The sequence below is a fragment of the Histoplasma capsulatum genome (assembly GCF_000150115.1).
Source record: "Histoplasma capsulatum G186AR genomic scaffold supercont2.10, whole genome shotgun sequence".
NCBI classification, from domain to species: Eukaryota; Fungi; Ascomycota; class Eurotiomycetes; order Onygenales; family Ajellomycetaceae; genus Histoplasma; species Histoplasma capsulatum.
In genome coordinates, this window is record NW_025544810.1 from 752051 (window position 1) to 773333 (window position 21283).

The window sequence follows — 21283 nt, forward strand, 5'->3', positions numbered from 1 at the left end:
AGTTTGCTAGACGAGATAGTTCTGCCTTCCTCTTGCTTCTGTATTTTCTTTTCACAACTATTTTCCGCCTCGGGTTATTTATTTTTCTTCTTACGATATCTTTGCTTGGAGAGATGGAGGACGTAATTACGAATAAAGCCCTTCCGTAAAATTAAGTTACGATTTGAATGTAAACAACCTATTTTAGAAGATGAGAATACAGAGAAGATGAAAGCATGACATGATTAATATGGCTGTATCACTTGCGGTTCTGTATTTCTTCGTCCTCTATGCTTCCCAGTTTAGATAGCTTGGTGATAGCCACTTTGACTTCGGTTGAATGAAACCCAATAGATCATTCTGCGCTTCATCCTATTCCCCTCGCGACCTATTTATTCTCTCATCATTCGAAAAGAGAGCGTGGGAAAGAAATAACGAAGTGAAGTGAATAGCGGACATGCTGGCGTATGATATAGTTGCTGGCTCGCTGAAAATCGTCACAGATAGATAGTCTTCTCTGTATATTGTCGTTGCAGGCAAGAAAAGGTTGAAAGGAGGATGAAAAAAAAGGAGAATGAAAACGATCATGTCAGTAATACAGGCACGCATACAGCGTACATTCAGCCATCACAGCCATCATTATTTATCCTCTGCGTGCTCAAGGTAGTCCTGGTTTTGGGTTTTCACCCTTCGCTTCGAATTGTGATTGCTAGACCCCATTGTCATTTCCGGGTGACTGTTGATTCGTCCCGGCTGCGGAAGAACCAATACCAACATAGCGACGACGACTGCGCGCTATGTCCCCCGTTTCAGCAATTGGTAGAAAATTCAAAATACTGTCAAAGATCCGTGGACGAAGGCGCAGGTTTGGGGAATTGTTTTGGATAACGCTAGCAGCGGAGATGGAACATGAAGTTGATGATGGCGTTGATGATGGCGTCGATGGCGCCGTTTCGCTTATCCTATTACTTGACCCTTCAGGAACCGAATAGAAGGTTTCATGGGACACGGATGTTTCAACGGAAGGAGTGATAATACGTGAGTGTGTATCGCTCCTGTTTCGCTCTTCAGGTGTCCTGTCCAAACCTAAGACACAGAGCATGGTCTCATTTCCATGGTTGTTTTGTTCCGTGGTGTCGCTGTCATAACCTCTATCAGCGGCATTGGTCGTGATCGAGCTGGGGTTAGGGGTGCGCAGTTGGGTAGCTGTGGTATTCTTGTTAACATCATGGTTATTCTCATTATAGGCATTGTCCACTGATGGGTTTGAAATCCGCAGTAGTCCCCGCTGCATTAAGCTTGGGCATGGCTGGGGAGGTGCAGGAAATACGGAGGAGGGCATCTGATCTACCCCTGAAAGTCGAGTCTGTGAGAAAGTACCCCTTTCTGACCTAGAAAATGGAGTTAATCGTGATGGAAATGACTCCTTAGCCGGTGTATATGCCTGTCCTTGTTGTATATCTGGCGACGGGGTTTGCCATCCACCTTTTCTACATACTCTATTTTGCCCAGTCACAAAGTGAGGGTCAGCTCCATGCCCTCTTCTCCTTAGAGTTGGTGGTGAGAGAGGGAACGTAGTTACTAGCGCGGACCGTTCACAGGAGCTTTGCCCTCTGCTGGAAGATAGAGTTGGTGAGGAGGGGATTCGTTTGCGCGGGATAACAGACGGAAAGCGTGATATCCCAGTAGTGTTAGCTTTACCCTGTGGCCCTTGGGGTTTAGAATTTGCTGTTGATTGTCCTCTGGAGACTGGGATTTTAAGAACGACCTTGGGTTCACCTTTTTGCATGTCTGAGAAACCAACATAAGTAAACTTCCGGTGCTTGTAGCAAGAACGCTTTCGAATAGTTAGTGGACGTGGGATCAATGACAGAGCCCCCTTCAATCTAGATCCGCCCTTCTTTAAGAACATCTCGTGCAATTTAAAGCAATCCTTATGCGGTCCAAGAAACAGGTTAAGGTGGCCACGCCGTAGCTTTGATTCGAGATCGTCCACTCCACACAATGCGCTTTGCATTTTATAGCGGCGTTTGGCAACGTTGGCATTCCACACGACATCATCCTTCACAAGAACGAAATCCAGACTATAGTCATCGAATAATGTAACCTGGGAAAACACCTTAAAGGTTGACGAACACTTCCTGAAAGTAATCATAGATTGGCAATACTCTCTCAGTAGGAAATGACAGATCCCCTTACTAAACCATGATATTGTGAATTCACGATCCTCGTTGATACTAAGCTCGTATGCGTCCAATGCTCGACGGAGATCGCCCACTGAGGCCCAGAGGGAGCCGATGTTGAACCACACAGGTGCGCGGGAGAGAAGGGAGGAACCGCGCCGAAGGACGTCAGTGTGCTCCTCGAGGGATTCAACGTACTGTGAGTGTCGGGCATATAGGACCGCCGCAGCTAGGGAGTAAACAGCTTCTTTGAGGTCGATCTGCGGACTACGGTACTTCGAAATCTCGCTATCAAGCATGCGCGGAGAGGGGAGGTGGCCAGTCAGATAACGAGGCCTTGGATGAAGCGTTCCCATTCTGACGTTTGATTCAAGGGGGCCTCTCAAAAGGGCCATAACAGACTTCGAGATATACAAATGATATGCACAGGCGAGATGAAAGAAGCCAAAAAGAAAAAGGCAGCCGCCTCAGGAAGTGAAGCAAGCTGAGGTGACGAGGATTGTAAAGGAAAAAGTTGTGTTAAACCTCATTCTTGCTCTTGGCGCTAAACTGGGTTGATATGACAGATTACAACATCAGAGTGAATATGATAAAGAAGATTGGGGATTCTTCTCCATATAAATTCTTCGCAAAATTGGCTTCATGCATGAACACATACTTGTTCTTATGAAATCCTGTGAGAAATAGGGATTTTTCCAGCTGTGACAATGTGCCATCTTGGGGACGAGTTTTTAGAATTAATCCTTCCGTATTAATTCACTGAATAACTCCTAAAGAGGAGTGAAGGAAACACATGTATTTCCATGCTTTATTGCTGCAATGAATAATTTGAAAAGGATATCTTGAAGATATCTCAACCGCCATCAACGAATAAAGGAGATGATGGGACAGCTTCAATCGGGTCTAGCCAGTACAGAACCGTCACCTCCGGATATCTCAAGACTGATATAAATGAGAAATACGGCTAAAGACCGCAGACTTCATGTCTTCGACTACCCAAAAGGCAAGCACGTACTAACGCAGCTTTCATTAATATATAACAAGTTATGAAAGGAATTGATTCAGTGTCTTTGGGGAATATCCTTGTCGCATTTTGCCTAAATATGAGGCTTCCGCAAATATTTTTAATACATTGATCAAAGCAGCTGTTAACGTCCCAAGCATCACAAAACTTGGTTCGTTATTGTGGGAGCTTACTCGTAGTTAGCACTCTCCCCGGCGAAGGAAATCTTTGTAGCGCAGGGAGGTTGAAATAAACATTCGCGTCCGCTCGGTGGTGGCTTGGCATCAAGTAAAAATCCAGTTGAAGTGGGTAAATGGAAAGTATATGGAATTCCTTCGAGTCAGTCCTTCATTCCTTAACCGAATAATACACAAAAAGAAAGGAAAACTAAACTGATTAGAAACTGATTAACTAGAACTGGGGAGCTATGTAAACAAGAGTGGCATGATCGAAAATGGAAGCCAACAGTTCATATATCAAACACCAGACCCGTAATGACAACCAAATGGGAAGGAAAAAAAAAAACAGAGATAAAAAGAAAAATGTTCTTCTCAGCAAAAAAGTGATGGTATCATTGGATGGTGAAGCTATGGCTGGCCTCGACAAGGCCATCCGCTGCCTTAGAAATAGCAATCCAGCTAGGTGCATATAGCCGCACTTCATCCAGTGCCGGTATCACACCCGGCTGGTTAGCGTCACTCCACATACAGATGGCCTTTCCGCTCAATACGTTTTGGGGAGCGTCGTGCTTCTCATCATCGTCGTCGTCGTCGTCCGACTCGTCAGCGCTCTCATGCCAGTTTATATCGACGACCCAAGTATTTTCCCACGTTCGACTCCAGAGTCTGATTTCCGCAACTCCTTGGCGGGAAGTGGGGGGCATACGGTGGTCTACTGCAGAACCTGAAACCTGGAAATTCGCGACTGCCCTGTCAAATTTGAGCTTGCAAGCTCGTGTGTTCCGGCCGGAAATTTCGATGCGTGCTTTGTTTTTGCCTACTGTTTTCGTTATGTTGTAGGTTATCCATTTGTCAGGGACGATTTCAGTGTCCCTTTCACGGCCTTGGCCGAGAACGTTTGGAGAGAGCCCGCTCCAGGAACATCTTTCCAATTTACCAAAAGGGGTCGTTTTGTCGCAGGTTATATTTTGGCCTGCTGCACTTGGTATAGAGTTGATTGCATCCGTAAGATATGGTTGAATGCCGGTGAGCGATACCGTATTCGAACCGTTGTCCAGGTCGACTTCCTGGATGAAGAACGTCTTTAAACGGTTGGCAGGCGAGAAGGGAAAGGCCACCAAATTATAAATTAGAGTACCAATAAATACGAGGAACAAGAATGTTGGGATGTGGTATGTGAATCGATGGATCAGGGGGAATAAAGGTATGCATAGAAGAGTTGTAAAAACAGCACATGCCAGGTAGACGACGAAGGTAGAGACTCCGTCCGAACCAACCTGGCACATGGAGGCGGTCAAAAAAAGAGCAAGCTGGCCGACAAGAATGAGGACGATAGGAGCTAGAAGCAAGAGCTGTAACACCCATGTCCACCTGGGCAACGTCCAGCTCCATGACTGTTCATGCTCGAAAGTGCCTCCTTTGTTGATATCTTCTCGCTCATCTGTCTCTTCTGCTGCACCACCAGGGCCACTAGTTCGATAATTTGCAAACGTGGTTCGTTGGCCACGAAGCAGGGAGGTAGATTCTGTGGGGTCGGTATCTTCCCCTGCAGCTCCGGGAAATTCAGCAGTACTGGGACTAGCATTAGATCGTAGCTCGTCCGCGGAAGAAGTCAGCAACCTGCTGCTGAGGCTGCTTGGGCGCCGTCCTGTGGTCTGGCGGGCAAAATCCCCTTTTCTCGGAAGAGCGAAGAGTTCCAGGTAGGAAATCCAAGTCGCGAGAAACGCGCCAGCAAAGTAAAATAATAGAAAATATCCAGCAGCAATGCCCTTTTGGTTTGCGTAAACCGTGTTAATGACAAGCATGATCCACGTTGCGATGAATATCCATGTGTAACTATATGCCCTGTGAAGAGCTGAAGGTCTGAAAAAGTCGGCAGCACATGCTAGAAACCAAGCCAGGAATATCCACGCAGAGAACATCATGCTCCACACTGAAAATTGGCTGGAATGCACGATATATGGATTGACTTTCTCAAGCAAATACGCTAAACATATGGGAATAGTCGTGGCAGTAACCAAGATGATAGGGGTGCGAGAAAAGCCACGAAGACCACGTAAGGAGACCTGGTCGCCGGTTCCTTCCAAAGACTTAGACATCGAAAACAAGTACATCCGGTCTGTTTAGATAAGATGACACTTGTTACGAAGATTACCAACGGGGCAATGACCAGAAGAGCTACTGAAATTGCAAACAGAGTATGGAGGCGAAAAACAGCAAAGGCGGTTCCAAACATATCAAACCAAACACCAAGGGTGCCAGCACCGCTGTTCACTTTGTTTTGGTCCTTTGATTTGCCATCGAAATCCATTCCTGTGTATGAAACGAGACCCTCGGTGGTTCCTATGGAAGCAGAAAGCATGTGCCACAAGGAATCAATACTTGTGTGTCGTGTGTCATCTTGGTCTGTGTGGTATCGGCTTCTGGGGGCTATGAAGGCCAAATCAAGTCCTCGAAGTCCTAGGATACCATTAAACACGACATAGTCAGTCTGACTACGAAGCAGGCCCATTTTAAAGCCATCAGCAGCAAGTACAGAACCAAACGGGTGCTTAGTGTTCCCGTAAAATCGTGTAACCTCTGTGTCTGTGGTTCGAAAAAGAGCAGCTCGGCCGCCAGCCCCTGCACCCTCAAGGTTCAAGAACGTATGCGTAAAGTTTGAAAGTGGATGCTGGCTAAATACGTGGGCTCCGTTCAAGTAATCTTCTTCCCCGTTATTGAAGAGCAAAACGAGACCTTTACGGGGGTTGTTTCCAGGAGTCGTGAAGTATCTGAGGAGCTGCAGCAAACTCACAACGCCTATTCCATCATCAGTGGCGCCATATCCGGTTGAAACGCTGTCGTAATGAGCGTTCACGAGAACACCTCCTTTCCCCTTTGGTTTCCCATTCGAGCGCTCCCACCAGTTCTCCAAGTCATCTTCGCTCCCTCGTATATAAACTATGATATTCGTGCTTTCAAAATATACTCCCACAATTGAGGTCTTACCAACTCCGCCGTTAGAATATGTTAAGTTCGACCGATTATCGTCAAAAACGAAAACTTCCGGCAAGTTATCAGTAGCGGAAGAACGTTGTCCGGCCTCAACCGTAGGGCGAATGATCGAATTGATTCTGCTTAGAAGCCATTCGTGAACTTCGTCATTCCGCCGGCTATTATAAGGATGAAAACCTCCAGTTAAGTGCTGAAGATCTCTCCAAGCTTCTGTAAGATTCACGCCCTTGGGATTCGTTTCTGGAGCGGAAGGAACGACAAGGTTTATGACGAGGATTGGAATAAGTAATGCGAGATACACGATTGTTGTGATACATGTTACCGGCCAGGGTGTGAAGGCAATGGGATTGAACCGCTGAGCCCTGGAGCTGGCCATGATGAGACAGATATGACCTGGGAAACCGGCTCCGTCAAGGCGTGGGTGTCCCCGTCGCGATAGCAGAAGAGAGGGTGAACAAGGCGGATGGAGGCGGCAGTAATTAACTAGCCGCCAAGGCTTTGTTCAGTAGGGGGGCCTATGCTTATACGTGGTACTGGTACCCACACACACACACACACACACACACACACACACACACACACACACACGACTTGGGGCTAGCTGTTACAATTTCTAAGATCCGCTATTGAAGATTGATTGACTAGTAGTACTATATGTCTGGTGAAGGTGTGCGCTGGCTTTTATAGTATGTAAGAAAGGTAATACTAGCTGAGTACTAGAATATGGTAATTCTCGCCTCACAAGGTCGACGTCATCAAATACATTCTAGCTACTTTCATACAAGCTATCATATACATGTAGCTCTAAACTGGTTTTTTTAACTGCTGGCACTTCCGCCAGTAACTCTCAGCACCCTCTCAACCTCCCCTTTACACTCGGGCATCGCGCTCGCCATCTCCCTCGCGAGAATGTCCCGGAAACTGGCAAAGGCCTGCACCTTTCCTTTCAAGTCCTGGTTGCCACGTTGTACAAGTTCGACGAATTCTCGCGTGTAAATGTCCGGGTTGCGTGCTGCGTCGACATAGTCTATGATTTCTGGGGGAAGTTGAACGGATTGGAGGGGCGGGTCAGGATCATTTATGCGTAGGGATGTTTGGGATGGGGAAGCCGAGGGGTCCGGGCGGGAATGCTCTGAGAGGGTTGATAGGGAGAGGGTCAAGGATTTTCTAGTATTGTCACTCGAGTTAATATATCGCAGGTTTTCAAAAGTGGAACGATGATGCAGAGTGTGTAAGGCGTCTTTTCCCTCGTCTTTCTCTCTTCCCGTGGGTTTGATTGTTGCTTTGTTTTATGAACCAACAGGCATGGCGCGTAACCATGGTGGCTCAACCGTGATGCTCAACCATGATGACACTGCTTTTAATTCCCAACAGGTAGACGTGTTTATATGGGATACGGAAACCACAAGTACCAAAGGGGTGCAAAATAGCTCACATTTTTCGCACAAGTTCTTGTTGTGTTTCGGACCCCAGATATCCATGAACAGCGGATTGGATTTCGAATAGATGTTGTATCACATCTTTCAGATCATCTAAACCCCAATAAAAGGCAATTAGCGACATATTCAAGCGAAAAAATACAGCACTTATTTCGTCAAAGGCAGACAAATGGCGGACGGAGAGATATCGCATCTACTGCCAGTACATACTGTCAATCACGCTCAACGTTAGTGGCGCCATTCGCAAGGGACGCCCAGTTGGTTACTTGTACTAGCTTCCACGTTGGCAGGGTAGCTATGGAAGTATATATGTTGGAAATGACCTGGCCTGTAAATTGCCTCAGCGCCAGTTCTTGGGGTAGATTATAACTTCATGCAGTCATTCGTTGATGCGTAGAATGCATAGATATCAAATAATACGAAGGAGAGGTGCTAATACTTACACGGCTAGTGTTGTTTCTGGACCTAAAACGATCAGCAGAAACTTTAAATTATAACCTTGGTAAGTTCCCGTATATCCACCACTAACCTTCATATGTAAGAGTTGTATTTTGCTTCCATCGATTTACCTCACAGGCTGGTGGCTAGTAATCTTTAGTCTTTAATCTTGATTCATTTGCAATCTGATCTGTAAGTAAATAGGCAGGTTGCAATGCTAGTATTTGAGATACAGCTGAGATCATGCAGGCGGGCAGGCAGAGACTTCCATTCTCTTATCCATATCTTTATGTATCATCTTAGAGAAGAGATTTTAGTATAACTCATCCTTAGTCTATTATATATCTCCACATACAAACATCATTAGATTTCTATTGATTGAAGAAGGAAAGTATTGGGGGTATGTTGAATACTGAGAAAGCAACGATGGTAGTAGGAGTATAAAAGGAGAATAGGTGTATGGTACAAAAGGCATCTGTGGGGCAAATATCCCACCCCACCAAATAAAGTTAAGTCATGGAGATTTCGTAATATCATATCAGGGCCTTTGGCACAAAACCACTGGCAACACTGCTAGAAGGATCCTTCGGCGCAAATCGATGCCTGGCGTAAATGATTAGTATTATGTACAGCGTATGAATGTACTGTATAATTGAAACGCAAAGCGGGTGGCTGGATAAGCAAACCATAGAATAAGTTTATAGAAAGAAATGTAGTGTGATAAAAAGTGAGGAAATCAGACAATGAGACAAAAAGTATACAACGTTCATCAGAGGCCTACACGCCTAGAGAAGGAACTGCGCCCGCTGGATAGTTACAATAAACCAACATTCCACCTCCATCATATATAGAAAATTTAGAATGGGAAGTAGATATGGAAATGAAGATGGGGATGGGGAAGGTACCAGATATTAACACATGGGAGGGTTTAGACGTACTATCTATGGCCGGCCTTCGTTCCTCTCATCGTAAAATCACAACAATTAAAAAACACTACTGTAAACGTAACAATAAGGTGGGGTAAGTAAAAGAGTTGGGCGTTGTTGACTGGATTCTTCATTGGTATCTTAACTACTAGAGCTGCGATGACACGAGAATATAGAATATGGAAAGAGAATAGATGGAGTTCTTTAGGGAAGAAATAAAACGAGGAATACAGCTCAATTAAAAATAAAAAGAAAGGAAAATGAAGTGAAAATGAAAATGAAAGGAAAGGAAATTCCATTCCGTACACCTTTTCCTTCATTTACACCTCCTTCGTCCTCATAGCGTGGACACGAGGGGTAGGTATGTCTATCTCCGTCTCCACCAGCTCTAACCCAGATAAGCTTGGGTATCGTTTACTGAAATTCGCTTCCCAATCGTCATTTTGGCTTGTTTTCTTGGCCGTTTCTATGGGGGGGTTGTGTTCCTTAACAACGTTTTCGGTACGGTTACCGGTACGCAGGTTTTGTGGTTTGGGAGGTGCTGGGGGTTTTTGATCCGCAGCGGTGGTGGAGGCGCGTGATACGAATTGCTCAGATGGCGTCGGCTGTTGGGATCGTATGGGCATTGTAAGCGGACCCGCGGAGCGCGGGTCCTTTGGCTGCGGTCGAGGAGCCTGTTCGGTGGCCTGTTGTTGTATCGAGACAGGTTTTCGGGGGACGTTGAATGGTACGGCCCGTGGTGGTATAGAGGGTTGCTCAAACTGCTTCGCCTGCAAAGCAGCTTCTGTATCAGTGTATCGTCCATAGCCAGAAGCGGTCTTGACCGTTGGGTGTCTATCGTTTTCTTTGAGGAGTGACTGGACCTTGCTTTGAATCGATGCCGCTCTTACTCCTTCAATCCTTCCTCCACCACGGGCCCCATCTTCTCCACGTTCCGCTAACCGCTGGCGATACTCAGCAGCAGCATTTGCCACTCGCCTCTCTTCCAGTGATAAACGTCGTCGCTCTAACTCACGGCGCATCTCTGGTGAGATATCGCCATCATTGACTTCACAGCCATCATCGCTCATCTCAGTAACTTCTGAACCTGTTATTGGAGTGAGGCGTGCATTCACATTGTCAGGGGAAGGACTTCGGCTTGTCCGTTCCTGTGCTGCATTATTCTCAAAACGACGGAACGCATCGCCAAACCGCCCGGCGAGTAGATTCTTAGTCCCAGATAGAGATATAGACGTCAAACTCGAACGTTTCATATGTTTTGACCCGCTACTGACACGTTTCTCCCGTTTTCGGTTTGATTCCTCTACTTCTTTGGCTCGTAAGAAATCAATGTCTGACGATATATTGGCTCGCTCATGGTCACGATCGGTTTCCAACCGTGGGTGATGTAAGACGTCACTCCCATCGTATCCACCGCGAGGGAAGCTAGAATCGAGGGAGTCTCTCGAACTATCAAAATCCCGAAAACGCTCCGATCTAGATCCAATGAAAGAACTGGCAGGTCGGGACTTCGAGTTTGCCGATTTAGAACGAGCGGTTGGATCACTTGTATCAAGAGCGGATGGTCGGGATCCCTCTAATGATGGTCTAGACGAGACCGGTGACCTCGGTAGATCTTCGAACGAAGCGTTCTGTTTCGATTCACGCTTGAAGAATGCCCCACGAGATATATAAACGTCACGACCGCTGGGGGTTTTTTCATTCTCGCTCTCGAATTGTTGGGCGGAATGTCGCTTTTCAAGGGAATTAGGAAGCCTGGATTTGGATCGTTGAGAAAAAGGCGGGCTATCTAATGGACGCAGGCGGGGGGAAGGAGTTGTCATGGTGCCAGTGGACACCATGACTGGCTTTTGAGGAATAGGTTGATGTAGGGTAGTAGTTTGTTGTCGTGTAAGCTCAGCGCGTAAATCCGGAGATGGTATCAAAATCTTCTCTTCTAATGGTTTATTTTCGCCGAGAGGTTTGGACTGTGATCCTATTGCCGGGTTTTTCTGGGAAACAGGAGTTGGATTGGCTTTGGCAAAGGCCTCATCCGCGAGAGCATTGGTTATTCGTTTTGAAAGGTCTTCCGTGGGTGGCTTGGCTTCTGGCACCGTCGGCTCAAACTCAAATTTGGACCCTTGGTCATGGAAGAGAGAAAATTCGTCCAAGGTTGGAAACCTGGAGGAGAGCTCGTCTCCGTTAGGCACTTTGCCTCCATCAAGGGCAGCAAATGGGTCACTTGAAGCGACTCTTAATGGCGACGGACTGGGTTTGGTTGAGTTGTGATGTGAGGTAGGTTTGGTCGGTCTCCCTCGCCTCATAGGAGCTATGTCAGGAATAATCTGCGTCTCCTGAATGGGCGGGGAGAATACGGCCCCTATCTTTGGTGTTTCGTTGGGAGATGGTGGAAGTTTTTGGTAGCGTCTTGACTCAGAATGTGAACGCCCGGAGTAAATCTGGATCGAGTTAGAACGCCGTAGTCACATTGGCGGGATTTAAACAGAAGTCAATTCAATATATATCACGTACGTCTGTAATGGGTACCTCTTTGCCGCGCATACGACACGCTTCCTGCAATACTTGATATATATTCGGTCGTTTTCGCGGGTCCTCTCGCAGCATAGACGCTATTTCAAAAAATGGTAGTCGTCGTTAGAATAACAGCGTTCAAAAAAAAAGAGTAATACAAGTTTCCATTGTATTAGATATATCATACCAATGAGCAATTTTAATCTATCAGAGAAAGGCGGGTACGCAGGGTACTTAAATTTGGCATTCAGGATTGCCATCTGCCCAGCTTCCTCGAAGGGAGTAGTGTAATAACAGAGCTTGTACAGAAGGACGCCCAGCGCCCATATATCGCTCTTCTCATCGATTGGCTGTTTGCGATAAACATCGATCATTTCCGGACTGCGATATTGTAGAGTGGTGTGGCGCTGGACATCATCCTCGATCAGCCTTCCCTCCGCAGCAGTAGCAGCAGCTGGGCGTGGCGGCGCTGCAGACCCAAAGTCACATAATTTGTAGCTAAACGAATTCCCATGTAGCGCTATCAAGACGTTTTCGACCTTGAGATCCCGATGGAGCAAAGGGGGTTTGAGGTAGTGCATACAGGCTGTGCCCTCGGCAACATCGGTGAAAATCTTCAAGATCTCAGGCTCCGTCAAGCGATTCTGCAAACGAGTGTTCATAAAGTCGATCAAGCCGCCTCCAGCGCAGAACTCCATGAGAAGGAAAACCTCATACCCGCCGCCCTTTAACTGGGATGCGTGGGAGTCAAAGTATGTGACAATATGCCGATGTCCCTTCAACTTCTTCATGGTTTCGACTTCGGTCCGCATATTTGCCAAAGCGAACTTGTCTGGCACGGCAACTCTTTTTAGCACAGCGGTCTCAGCGCCATCGATCGGATGCGGAAGGCGGACAACGTAGACGTGAGCGAATCCCCCTTCAGAAAGGTATTTTTCGATCACAACACGGTGGTTTCCGACTTGAACCTTCGTCCCTGGGGCGAAGGTCCCAGCTGGCGGTACAGCAAGTGCCATGGTAAATGGTCAATTGGCTTATCCAGAGCCACAATGAAACGGGGGTTTAGGGAAGAAGGGTTCCAGATCGTAGGATTGGACAATAGGGAAGGTCCACAAAAACCGGGCGGTGGAGTGGAGGGTTAAGGTACGAGTGAGGAAGCCCCCATGAAAGGACAGCGAGGGCCAAAAGCAGCGCAAAGAATAGGAGAACTACATTAAAAACGAAATAATCAAAAGGAGCAGAGGGCACAAAGGAAGATGAGTCCCGGAGCTCCCTGGGACAACAGTGGGTGACTTGAGAAAATGATGCAGCTCATGATCTCAAACCAACCGGTGATCGATGGTGGTCATCATCAATGCTCAACAGTTCAGCCAATCAGAGAAAGGTGACCCCACGGCGGAATATTTCGCCGGGCCCCGAGGCCAACAAACCCAAATGGACTAAAAATAACCAGGCTTGCAGCTGTCAGAGACAGCGGATTTCGGATGGTTTGATAACTCTACTGACAGACAGAATTGGAGCACATGGTCCAGATACGAGAGTGAGGTTGTTGCCTGATGCTGGCACACTGGCAGTGACACTGGCACCAACAGGGGACTTGACGGAGCACCACGACCTGGAGGTGATTCTGCTGCGTCATGAATTCTACTGCCTAAGCGACATGGCCCTAATTTGATATTCCACAGCCTCCAACGGGGATTTGGTCGTATGCGGAAATCACAGACTAGTGTCAAATGAAGCTAAGGATGCTAGATTGACGACCTACCTTCCTCAAAAAAGTAGGAGCGCCTAATATAGTATCGTTGGGGACCGCTGTCAAGTTGAGCCACTTCCCGGTATAATATGGATGCCCCTGCGGCGAATACGATTCATTCCGGTTCATTTGTTATCAGATATAAAAGTTGTGAAATCCTGAAGTGGCCAGGTGCAAAAACACATTCAAAATCCTTTAACGGGTTTGTTATAACATCATGCCAGAGCAGCGTAGTATCCCCCAAAAAACATCCCAGTGACATACTCACATACTCCCAAGATGCCCGAAAAAAAAAAAAAAAAAAAAAAAAAAGAGAGAGAGAGGGATATCAGATACCATATTGAAAAGTAAGCATCTCATCTCCCCGTCGAACACGGGCGTCATCTTCATCCATTCCCAACACCCTTCTTCCAATCCAGTACCTCACGTGCGAATCCCACCATGTCCCTCCTACAACAGCAAAGGCGGGAATTTTCTCAGCCCCACCTACACCAAAGCTGCGGCCAGAGCCTGAATAATCGATCTCTATATCTAAGGATGTAGCTGGCGGCGTCGCTGCGGCCCTAGCATTATTGATCGCACGGATCACGATCCAGAGCACCACATATCCAATGAAACTGACCAGCACCAAGCCCAATGTAATGAGGAAGGGAATGTGATAGGAATCTTTCTGGAAGTTCGGAGAGAGTATAATAGATGCCAAGACTCCCGCCAGGTTCCCATATCCATTTATCCCCAGAATAATGGTTCGTTTTCCAGGGTTCGGGATATTGCTTGCCAGCCATGTTACAGTTAGTGGGCTTGGGATGTAACTTCCGCTCAGTAGAATGCAGAGGGAAAAATATATAGCCACAGCCCTTGTTGGGGAAAGTGATGTAGAGGAAGAGGGTGATGATGAAAAAACGACGGTAAGAACAAGGCCGAGAGCTATCACCACGAGGCTTGCTAATATTGGAACGATGCGTTTCCGAGACTTATCACTCCAATGGCCGAATATATAGAGGAATACAGACGCTAGGAGGAATGGAGGAGCAGTAAGAAGGTTGCTGATGGTGGGGGATGAAAGATGAAGGGAAGATAGAACCAGTGGAAGGAAAACGGAGAAGCCAGTGTTAGGGACGGCAGAAGCAATGTTGAGGAGGAGAATAGGAAGCATTAGCGGCAGAAAGAGAGCTGTGGACAGTAATTCCGATTTGGATAGACCCGCATCTGACGAAAAGTTCTGGGGATGTTTTTTAGTGCCAATATCATCCGGCAAGAGCCGACGCCGTTGTTCATCATCGGCGCGAGTCAGGGTTTCTTCTTCCGCAAATTCATCTGATAATGTTGTGGAATTGAAGGCTTCTTGTCTCTGACAATCAGCCTGGGCTCGATCAATAAGGATACGCCTTTCTGCGTACGCTTGCTCTTCTTCGCTCAAAAACCATGCCGTCCCCGCACTTCGTGGTAGCCAGAAAAATCCCATTATTGCAATTACGATAGTTAAACACCCTTCAACCAAGAAGAGAATTTGCCATGGCCGTAATGTTCTTTGGTCGGATGGAGTGATCCTTTCGTCGATGGGGTCCTCACTTGGAGGGAAATGAGAGAAAACAAAAAATGCAATTACTCCTCCAAGCGCACCTGCTACTCCGTACGACCCATAGAAGAGCCCAAGTCGACGCCCAAACTCAAAACGGGTATAAAATAGCGAAAGGTACGATACCGCAGTTGGGTAGAAGCCAGCTAAAAGTAGCATCGAAAATCAACAATTTTGTAAAAATAAAGTCAACGGATTTAAAGAGATCTCGGGGCCCTCACCCTCCAAAACTCCAAGTATAACCCTCAACATAATAAGCTGCCATCTGCGCCGGACCCATATATGCAACAAGGTGCAAACTCCCCAAAGTGTCATAACACTCGGCACCCATCTGCTCATTCCGAATTTTCTCCCTGCCGCAGCCCCAACCGGCTGTAAAGCAACAAAGAAGACAAAAAACCATGCAACCGCCGCATTCAGATCTTCAGGCTGCAGACCAGCATCACGAGTAAAATGCGCAGTTTCGGCATTCCCGATGTTGGAGCGGTCGAGGGAGTTTACAAGGAATAGGAGAGATAGGAACGGGAGGAGGACGAAATCTAGCTTGCGGACAGTGCTTGTACGGACTGATGGGTCTGGATCTGGGTCTGGGTCTGGGTCCGGCCCGGCTGTCAGTGCCATTGTTGTGCGGAAAGTGTTGTGGTAGCGTTGACTAGTCGTTATTCGAGGGTATCTCTCAGAAGGCAGTTCAGCAACATGGTAGTTGGAGAGTTGAGTAAAACCGATGGTGATCAACGGATGACCACTTGGTTCCAACCGCTTCCGCTAGGTCCTCAATAGTTGTGACCTCGAAATTGGGCCAGGTAGATTTGCGGAGAAGTGATTGGCTCTGAGCTCCTCTTGAATTTAGGGTCAGAAGACAAATCACGTGGACCAACTCTTTCAGTGGCTGCATCCTTTTGATCAGGTGTTTCTGAGCAAAAAATAAGGCGCAGGTAACTGAATACAGATACCGCTAGAATATGACATGGTACGAACTATGGAATGGCCATCCATAGTTAGGGTTCTCAATGCCTTATCCAATGTGAAACCAGTTGAACGGGGTTAACACTAATCTGTCAACTTTTGCAGACCAAGAAGCTCCGCCAACCAAGCGTGAACACTGGAATCTGGAAAAACTGGTGGACCACCAGGAGAACCACCAGGAGATTTCACTCCTGGGAAGGCTGGCGGGCTGCGCGTGAAGCTCTTGCACTTCACTTGCCTCTCGCCGAAATATCCAGCTCATGCAGGATGACGTGACCCCCTGCCATGGTCCAATGAGAAGGGGAAAACGCACTCGGTAGGATCGACAGAATTGATGATGCCATCACTCCGCCTTGACGACTCGTGAACTTGATGAGAATTGCAACAAGAAGCAACGACTGCATACAGTCAGTCGACAAGTTGACGACGAGCATGCATCGGTCCCTTTTCCCCACGCTAACATGAAAGCGCGATGTGTTTGACGTGTTTGGCAATCTTGGCCGTCTTGGCGTTTCTGCAAATATAGCCAATCAGCATCAAGGATCCGGGTCACGAGAAAATGCCAAGTCACACTTGGCCGTAACAAGAAAAACATAAACAACCGAAAAAAAAATAAATCAACAACTGCCTTGTCATCAGCCAAAAGCTGACCCTTTGAGAGATTGTTGAGGATTCTCTTTGCTTGGAAGAAACATGATTTGTAAGGGTGAATAAAGGCAAAAGCAATGCATTGCCCGTACTATCCATGAGGATTGAGGAACATCTTGGGCGCACATCCATCCGCGAGGCGGACAAGAAATCATCGTACAAGTCCAATAAAAACACACTGCAAGCTCCATTTACAGAAGAGCTGACCAATCGGTGTGGAGAAAAGCTCTGCTCTCGAGTCTTGGTCTCCTGTTCACCGACAAATCGAAGGAAAAGCCAATGCGCCATGACTCGACACCTCGCGTAATGATTGGGCGCATGTAACAACGTGCGGGGAGGACGGAGGCTTCTGGAGAGAAAAGCGTAAACAAATAAATCATCGAGTTTCTGCCTGAATGGATGAATGGACATTCATGTGTTCTGGTGAAGCGCCAGTACAGAAATAATTCAGGCGTGCAACCAGGGGCCACGAATAAGAAGTGCATTCTGAAGAGGAAATTGAAGAAAACATCCAGATTTTGCCCTGAGCAAAGGGACGCCAAACTCTGTCCATAAAGTTATTTTGCTTTTTTCCAAGACTCGAGTGTTCGGCTGCCCAAGCGCCAGCAAGTTTCCCCGGTGACCTTGCAAGGGTCCCGCGGAAAGACGACGGCTCCATCCGCCATGCTAAATCGGACCTTGGAAACCTTCGGACAGTCAGAGTTTGGAAAGGACTCGAACAATTGTTAAGAAACCCTCCCATTAGTTATCTATTCATATGTCAGAATAACTCCGTCGACGTTTTTTCGTGACTTCTTTCATCGTCCCGAGTAAGTCAGTTATCGATTGTTCTGCCTTTCTGTCATACCTCGACAGGGCCTTCTGCCTGAATCCTGGTGCCGACCCGTCTGGATTGCTTCGAGACGTGGTCTGTTCTGAAATCTGACAATAATATAGGTTGGTGAACTTTTACATTTTGTTTTTGGTTTTCATTGCCGTCATATTCCGTGTCTCTCTCTCTATTTTTCTTTCCCCTCTCTCGCGCCCTGTTTGATAGCGTATGTTGGGTTTGGTGAATGCTTGAGGGTCTTCGGGTGACGCTCATAATTTTGATTGCGGGTTACTGACTCAAGACTGAAGAGCAACCCGTCCCGATTTTCAGTCCTCATACCAAAACAACGTCAACTCGGACTCCATAACTCTCCTTACTTAAAAATCACCGTCCTCCCACCGCTTAACACAGCCAATTAGAATAGTTGGGATCTTTCTACGATCTTCCAGGAAGAACCACCCCCATCGAGAGGCACAACATCGGGATTGGGATTGGGGCCCAAGTGCCACCCCACCCCATTGTGTGGCTGATCATGAAGACATTCTTCATTGCCTTTAGATATCGACTGGTACGGATCCTTCTACGACAATAGGAAGGATTGGTGGTGGCATAATAGCCAGGAAACAGAAAGCCTCAGTTATCGTCGAACCTTCAAATACGCATATCCATACACACACAATATTTTACGACATTTGCATGCATTTCGCCACTTGAATTTACTGTTTTCTCTCTAATAATGGACGGGGCCCCCCCCCCTCCTCCACCTCACGGTACTCCTCCAGGAGGTAGACCACCCCCCAATGCAAACGGCGGGTATCGCAAATCGACAGACCTTCCAGAAGGACCCTATGATATTTTCATCGTTCCGCCTCATTCGTCAGGTTCTGGTTTCATATACCTACCTTCCCTTCAATGTCATAGGAACAGCTTTCTGGCGGGAGTGGCGGCTACTCTGGTTGGAGTAGGAGCATACGTATGGGTGGTGCCAATTCTGAAAACGTGGGTTTCATCAGTTGCTCAAAGTGGTGGTTCGGGTGTCTTTTTGGTTGTTATAGTGGTTGGAGTTGCTAGCTGGGCTTGGGGAAGGTCACAAACAGGTTCCAGCAGCACGCCGCCCCCGCCTCCGCCGCGTGGTGCTCCTCGACCGCCGCCCACTGGTGGAGGAACGGGTCACGGAGGCCCGCAGCACGAACCGCCTCCCTCATCAGGCCCCAATCATAACTCCGGGGAAGGCCCTCACTATCAAAATTTCAATGGGCAGTACTCAGGAGGTTATGGAAATGGTCCGAGCCCAGGTGGACAATACAATGGCGGCCCATTCCCTGGTAGCCAGTATCCTGGAGGCCATCGTTATACACAAGGAGAAGGAACCTCTGGGGATGGCGGGTCGGCCCCGCCGCCTCAATCTCCTCCAGACCCACCACCAACTACGCCACCCAAGCCATCTGAAAATGACACTCCCAAGCCGAAAGACACAGACTGGGAAAAGGCGAGGGAGGAAACAAAACGAAAAGAAGACATAAGAAGGAAGATGGAGGAGTTCCGGAAGAAGAGAGAGGAGGAAGAAAAGGAAAAACAAAGACAACGGGAGAAGGAGGCGCGAGAACGAGAATTCCGTGAGAGGAAGGAAAAGAGAGAAAAGGAGCGACTTGCTAAAGAGGCCGAGGAAAAGGAGGCTGCAGACAAAGCCGCTAAAGAGAAAGCTAGGGCGGAAGCTGCTGCTCGGTTCGCCGCTGCTCGTGAAGCCGTGGCCGCAAAGAGAGCTGCAGACAAGGCAGCTGCGGAAAAACTTGCAGCGGAGAAGCTCGCAGAAGCGAAATTAATGGCGGAGAAGTCGGCAGCAGAAAAATTAGCGGCGGAAAAACTGGCCGCAGAGAAACGTGCAGAGTCGGTTAAGCAAGCGCCATCTGTCAACAACCCCCCAAGAACGCCTTCCCCGCAGAAAAAACCTCCTTTTCCATCTGCGAAAACAGAACTTGAGGATGATGCGTATTCATTTCGTCCCTATGATCGACCCAGGAAACAGCCGTCTGCACCCTCCGTATTCTCTGAATCATCGTATGCACCGTCCCAATCGACTGCACGAACAACTCCACCACCCTCTCGACGCGGACCGTATTCCACAAAGGATCCCGATAAGATCATTATATATGGCGTGTATGTATTCAACAACACTTTTATGAGGACACCCGTTGCACAGCTGGTGTCGGGGAAGGGGCATGTAACCGATGGTTTGATACTACGCATCACTACGGAAGGAATGTTTGTAGATGATGACATTAGAGGTGTAGCCCAACGCGAATGGGACGTCAAAGCATGGACAATGAAGCTTGTTGAGGTATGGTGCCCCCAGCTCGGTGCGAACCCTTCTTCCATCCGCCCAAGCCAGGTGAAGACCAATCCTTTCCGGCTCAGCACGTCATATGCGCACAAGGTTCCCAGCAGTGAGGAATCTGATGCGTATTTGGCAAACCTGCACAGGTTCTGCAAAAATCAGTGCCGGCTAGGAGCTGCGTCTTCCGGACTAGGGTCTCGCAGTGGCAATAGTAATGGCAGTATCATTGATAATGGAGACATTCTGCAGAGCGCGGAGTTGCGTGGCTTCCACGTCGTTCGTGCAAGCATCAGAGACCAGGAAGGCAAGAAATATGTCTTTGTCTTGCAAGAGGCCGAGGCTTGGAAAGTAGCCGTCGGGCTGCAGCGGTTGAAGAAAGGGAGTCAAGTTAGGGCACTGGGTGTGTGCGGCTTGCCTGCCAACGAAACCAACGCTGTTCTTGAGAGCCTGGGGTATGTCGCAAGTTGATGGAGATGGAGATTGAATTGTTCTCCAGGTAAGGGATAAGGTATGAAAGAACACCATGAAGACTTTAGCCATCGGAACAAGCGGTGCTGACCATCATCGGTTGAGTACTAGTAGACGGTAGCTTGTTCGATTCTTGTTTCTAATTCCTGTGTATTTTCAATCATTTTTCTTTCTTGTTTCAGCCCTCCGTCAAGGATATCCGAAATACGCATCTTTCCAGGTCATTTTTAGCGATGGAGTTTAGATAGAGGCATATATCATTCATTCGCTCAGTCATCTCTTTGCTTTCTGGCGGGAATTTCCTTTGGAGGTTCCCGTGCTGCTGCGACAGCTCTTCCCATGTTGTGCGAGTTGGCTTGACGGTCACCTTTTCGTTCTCCGTTTTGTCTTTGTCTTTGAGAATACCCCTTTTTTTTTCACGTACATTTACGGCTGCAGGTTATGCGTGCACGCATGTGCTAACTGTTGGCCAATTTGGTCTGGATATTCTGGTGTGTAATAGTTTTTGGACATCTTCTTAATACCATCTATGTTATATATATATAATTTTTGGCCGCTGATGGCTCATCTTGCCATCTGCCTGGAAAGCATAAGTTGGCTGCTCCCGCTGGGTTATATAGCAACCATCTATGTCCAATTATTCCACCATCACGAAACCGCTGTGGATGATTCGATCCTGCTGCGTAACCCTGCGAATGTATTAATTATTTCGATGAATGATAGCCAAGTCGGCACTCTCATTCGGCTAGCGGCGCCAGGACGCAAAGCCCGGGTTTTTCTGCAGCATTTCAGCCACAAAAACCCAAAAATGAACACAAACCAGCTCATCTTCGAAGACTGTGATCGAGTACGATTGGAACTTAGCATCCAACCGCTGAACACATGAATCGATACACAGCTTCTGGCAATTAACCTGCTGCAGTCTCTCTTCGCAGACCCGAGCTTTTCAAAAGAAGAATCAAACCCTGCTCAGCGAGACATGCCCGCTCTAAGACTAAGAAAAGAGCATTGGGTCATGACGCGGAGAGGTCCATCCGAGCAGAACGTGGCTGCCTGGATCAACCATGTCTA

The 21283-nt window shown here is 47.5% G+C and overlaps 7 protein-coding genes across 7 annotated transcripts; 1 reads left to right on the forward strand and 6 right to left on the reverse strand.

Moving 5' to 3' along the window:
* Positions 1-688: 688 nt before the first annotated feature.
* HCBG_06909 (uncharacterized protein) lies at positions 689-2518 on the reverse strand (the record flags this gene model as incomplete). Its single annotated transcript, XM_045433958.1, has 3 exons — positions 689-1185; positions 1310-1370; positions 1478-2518. 3 exons carry the CDS (start codon positions 2516-2518, stop codon positions 689-691), a joined length of 1599 nt encoding a protein of 532 aa, XP_045285439.1.
* Positions 2519-3736: 1218 nt separating this feature from the next.
* HCBG_06910 (peptidase family M28 family) lies at positions 3737-6714 on the reverse strand (the record flags this gene model as incomplete). Its single annotated transcript, XM_045433959.1, has 2 exons — positions 3737-5463; positions 5484-6714. 2 exons carry the CDS (start codon positions 6712-6714, stop codon positions 3737-3739), a joined length of 2958 nt encoding a protein of 985 aa, XP_045285440.1.
* Positions 6715-7156: 442 nt separating this feature from the next.
* HCBG_06911 (mediator complex subunit NUT2) lies at positions 7157-8018 on the reverse strand (the record flags this gene model as incomplete). Its single annotated transcript, XM_045433960.1, has 3 exons — positions 7157-7598; positions 7774-7870; positions 7988-8018. The coding sequence occupies 3 exons, from the start codon at positions 8016-8018 to the stop codon at positions 7157-7159; spliced, it is 570 nt and encodes a 189-aa protein (XP_045285441.1).
* Positions 8019-9234: 1216 nt separating this feature from the next.
* On the reverse strand, positions 9235-12668 carry HCBG_06912 (protein kinase; the record flags this gene model as incomplete). Its single annotated transcript, XM_045433961.1, has 3 exons — positions 9235-11579; positions 11653-11750; positions 11840-12668. 3 exons carry the CDS (start codon positions 12666-12668, stop codon positions 9462-9464), a joined length of 3045 nt encoding a protein of 1014 aa, XP_045285442.1.
* Positions 12669-13733: 1065 nt separating this feature from the next.
* On the reverse strand, positions 13734-15971 carry HCBG_06913 (high-affinity nicotinic acid transporter; the record flags this gene model as incomplete). The annotated part of the gene is made up of 2 exons (XM_045433962.1): positions 13734-15130; positions 15206-15971. The coding sequence occupies 2 exons, from the start codon at positions 15603-15605 to the stop codon at positions 13734-13736; spliced, it is 1797 nt and encodes a 598-aa protein (XP_045285443.1).
* Positions 15972-17155: 1184 nt separating this feature from the next.
* HCBG_06914 (uncharacterized protein) lies at positions 17156-17682 on the reverse strand (the record flags this gene model as incomplete). Its single annotated transcript, XM_045433963.1, has 2 exons — positions 17156-17284; positions 17446-17682. The coding sequence occupies 2 exons, from the start codon at positions 17680-17682 to the stop codon at positions 17156-17158; spliced, it is 366 nt and encodes a 121-aa protein (XP_045285444.1).
* A 527-nt stretch (positions 17683-18209) lies between these two features.
* HCBG_06915 (uncharacterized protein) lies at positions 18210-21132 on the forward strand (the record flags this gene model as incomplete). The annotated part of the gene is made up of 4 exons (XM_045433964.1): positions 18210-18285; positions 18423-20196; positions 20651-20703; positions 20833-21132. 4 exons carry the CDS (start codon positions 18210-18212, stop codon positions 21096-21098), a joined length of 2169 nt encoding a protein of 722 aa, XP_045285445.1.
* Between the last annotated feature and the right edge of the window lie 151 nt (positions 21133-21283).